At 47.4% G+C, this 3,968-nt stretch overlaps 1 protein-coding gene across 1 annotated transcript; it reads right to left on the bottom strand.

The window, feature by feature from the left end:
• Window positions 1–512: 512 nt before the first annotated feature.
• On the bottom strand, window positions 513–1,385 carry LOC148550303 (uncharacterized). The gene has a single exon (XM_088493191.1). The coding sequence runs from the start codon at window positions 1,383–1,385 to the stop codon at window positions 513–515; it is 873 nt and encodes a 290-aa protein (XP_088349317.1).
• Between the last annotated feature and the right edge of the window lie 2,583 nt (window positions 1,386–3,968).

A 3,968-nucleotide genomic window follows, 5' to 3' on the forward strand; every position in this document is an offset into this window, starting at 1 on the left:
CAGGTCTCCATTCCCCCCCTCCCCCGATTTCTTTTACGCTTTCGCTTTACTTATTCAGTGGTTGCAAATTTACATTTACATTTCAAAACTACGCCTATGTATCAAACTCGGGTACTCTTTCCCGCCAACAACGGAGGGTTTTAACGAGGCCCACCCATCAATAAAATCACATTACAAAGCTATCCCTAAATTCTTTATTTTTTTTTCACACAATACGGAACAAAAACACGGCCACAACTGGAGGACCGATCACCCTCCGGGCCCAACCCACGGATATCCATATAAACCCGACCACACGACGGTCCACTCATCCCAAATATGGGAAGAAGATTAATTAAACGGAATAGCTTTAAAATGGAACATACGAAAAGAGCCCGAACGGCTCGAAAAGTTGTTAAAACAAAATCCAAAAGCTACGAAGTCACGGTTACACGGCCCACGGCCAAACCAAAAGTATCCAAAAAACAAAGTTAGTCTAAAAGAGCGGGAGAACAAAAATTACAAAGATATAGCTACTCGAGGTCGACTATCCGGCCATCACGAACGGTCTTGAATGCTCCCATCACGGACACATCCACTCCCGGAGCAAGCACCAGGGCCTGCGCCTTCATCGTCTCCTCGGTAGCAGCAATTGCATCCTTAGCATCGGCCAACAGCTCCGTTTTCTCCCTCTTCAATGCAGCAACCTCGGCATTCAGAGCCTCCGTCTCGCCAAGAAGTACGGCAGCCCGGGAACCCGCATCGGAAGCCTTGCGCCGCTCCTCGCCCAGCTGAGAAAGGAGTGAAGTCTCAACCTCGGAAAGCCGGAGAATCTCCGCCCCGGCTTCCTCAGAAGACTTCACCGCCTTCCTCCTCGCAATCTCGGCAGCCTCGAGCTCCTCCTTCAACTTAGCCACCTCAGCCTGAGATTGGCGAAGTTTCTTGTCCAATAAACCGACCTGAGCCATCACGGGCTCAGCCTTCCGAACAACAACAGCAGAGCGAAGGAGAGCACGATACACTGACTTGGCCTGGAACGAGACGTCACAGCCATCAAAATAAGGCTCCGTACCAGGCATCAAATGCTGATCAATAAAACCCGGGGCATCAAAACGACGGTCCATCACACTTGGCACCAAACCCTCCTCAAAAGTCTCACTGCTCGGGTCCTCGGGCCTCTTTCTCTTCCGAGAAGCCTCAGCAGCCAACACTACCACAACCTTAGGAGAGTTCACAGGGCCAGGGGAAACTTGAACCTCGGCCCGTGCAGCCGAGGAAATCACCTCCTGGGAAACCTGTAGAGATTCCACGGCAGGATTGGAGACAGGGGTAGAAGGAGACGAGGATCCCTCCTCCCGGCCCATCGCCGCCTTCAACCTAGCCAGAGAAGTCAACCCACCAGCCATCTCAACTGAAAGAAATAAAAAATAACAAAGTAAGTTACAAAAAGAGAAAAATAGAACACATAAAATCGGGAAAAATACAAGGCACACACCAATATACGCCCGACAAGCCTCGGGATCCCCCATAACGTCCCGAGGATTCAACGGACGCTCACCAAACAAATGCCACAAAACATTGGCAACGTCCTTATCCTCCTGGGACAAACCATCGTAGGTGAATTTAGTCAGAACAGACGGGCCAGCTTGGAAATTTCAGTATGTCGGAAACCGACGTACGCCCTCCGGCGACAGCCAGAATGGATGGTGCCCCTGGACAGGACGCACCTTGAAATACTCCCATTTAAAACCATGAAAAGAATCCTCAAATAAGCCAAAAATACGGTGATGAGGCTGAGCACGGAAAGACATATACCCCTTCTTATGCTTCCCCTCCTTAGTCGGGAGAGTGCATAAGAAAAGAAAAAGAAAAACAGGAACGGAAGCCGGAAGGTCGAGATACCGGCACACCAACTCAAACGACCGCACAGCAGCCCAGCTGTTCGGGTGAAGTTGAGACAGCGCCACGGAACACCGACTCAACAGATCCTGAACAAATGGCGAGAAGGGGAGTCGCACGCCAAGCCGAGTGAACATCGACTCATAAACCCACATCCAATCCGGAACGGTGGGGGAATGCAGATTCAAGTAACAAACGCGCTCGTCGGCATCCGGGAGGACGAGCTCATACCGCCCCTCCTCATCACCACCACCACAGATGGCCCCCTGATCACGGAGCCGTTGAAGGTCGCCCTCCGTCATCCGCGACGGAACGCCCCATACATCACTAGTCACCCAACCATAACGATTCGGAACGCCCCTGGAAGGGGCTACTGGAGCTCTCACACCCTCATTTCTCCGCCGTTGCATACCTAAAACAGGGAGGAGCACCACCATCAGCCTGCTAACCCTAGACAGAAGCAAGACAGAAACCTACACACCACTACCAAACCAACGCGGCGGTACACCGCCATCACCGAATGAACACGGCGGTGCTCAACCCCTCCAAAAACTCAACAACTACCCCCCCAAAGAAACTAGTTCAAACGCAAAACTAAAAACAGGCAGAACAATGCATGGCAAAAGACAGAGCAGCATTCACAAAATAACAGGAAAGAATAAGCGAAACGCGCTAACCTGGAAATGCAGAAAGAACACTTGAGAAAGCTCGAAAAGCAGAAGCAGCAAGCAAAAACCAAAAAACGAAAGACCACAAAGAAAGGAGGAGACTTTCTGTTCAGATAGAAATTCTTCAGAAGAGAATGGAAAAAGGAAAAAGAAAGGGAAACGAGCGAGGGAACTGAAATAAAAAATCCAAAACGGTTTCAAAGAGAGGGGTAAAAAGACGCAATTGCCCCTAGGCGCAGTTAAAGCTAGTAGGGGCAGAAGAGGGAAAACGTCCCTTCACATTTAATGACCCTCCCTCGAGAAAAGAAGCTAATAAAGCCTCGAAGAACGCAACAGACACGGCAGAATCGGAGGAGTCACGTCAAACCAAAAAACGGTCAGACGAGCCTTCAAGCGAAACCGGAGCCGAGGCACCGATCTCCCTCCAAGAAACGAACTCCCGAGACAAACTGAAGCCCACGGACAAAACATCGCACCTTTCAGCGACAGACCGACCAAGTTCGCTCCCCCGCTGCGGGGGCAACTGTTACGGATCCGGCCCACCATCCCGGATCCAAGACCGAACCCAACACCGGTTCCCCGGGTCCGACCCGTTCCTCACTTCTAGAAGGCCTGAAAACGGCACTCTCAGACTCCTAACCGACTTTCGAATTCAAACGTCTCCCTTATCTTAGCCAAATAAGATAAGATAAGATATTCTCCATCACCTATAAATAGAGGACTCAGGTCCCTCCAGGTATTCATTCATTCCACGTACCTTATACCTCTCAGATCCATTCTGACTTGAGCATCGGAGTGTCTCTGCAGGTACCTCCCCCCATCGCTCCAGTCAAGTGGTCCGGCATCCGCCTCGACCCACAGGTTCCCGATCCATCTCTCAACCCGTACCAGAGACATCTTGTACACTCTTGAACTGAATTAGTGAAAAAGTTCATTGTCAAACAATTAGAAACATATGAATGATGTTTAAAAACTTATTTTTATCAGCAATTTTCCTTATAAATGAACTTGGTTATAAGTTTAGTCTTTGAAATTATAATTAAAATTGTGGGTTAAATTTATCAATGTCTTTGAAGAGATAACTATCATATATCTCCCTTTCATACAGCCTAGTTGAGGAACTTTATTAAAGCTTGTAACTATTCCACTCTCTACTTTAATCAATTTCAGAACTTGTCTTGCTCTTTCAATTTCTATTTCCACATGTTTTATACTTTTAAACTCCTTAAAAAACTAAATCCACTTGGTTATCAAATTTTACGCTTAGAATTAAATGAGATAAGAGTAAACTATGCCTTGGTAAAAATTTGCCGTGTAAAGTTGATATTTAAAAATAGTTAAATTTTAATTTAATTAAATATATTAAATTATTTAACATATTATTAATTTTACTTAAAGATAACTGTACGTAAGGTTCTATCT

This window comes from Arachis ipaensis, chromosome B7 (assembly GCF_059453495.1).
Source record: "Arachis ipaensis isolate K30076 ecotype BB chromosome B7, ASM5945349v1, whole genome shotgun sequence".
In the NCBI taxonomy this organism is placed as follows: Eukaryota; Viridiplantae; Streptophyta; class Magnoliopsida; order Fabales; family Fabaceae; genus Arachis; species Arachis ipaensis.

Bases quoted from the DNA above. Each gene is read 5' to 3' on its own strand.
- LOC148550303 (XM_088493191.1), bottom strand. From the start codon at position 1,385: ATGGCTGGTGGGTTGACTTCTCTGGCTAGGTTGAAGGCGGCGATGGGC.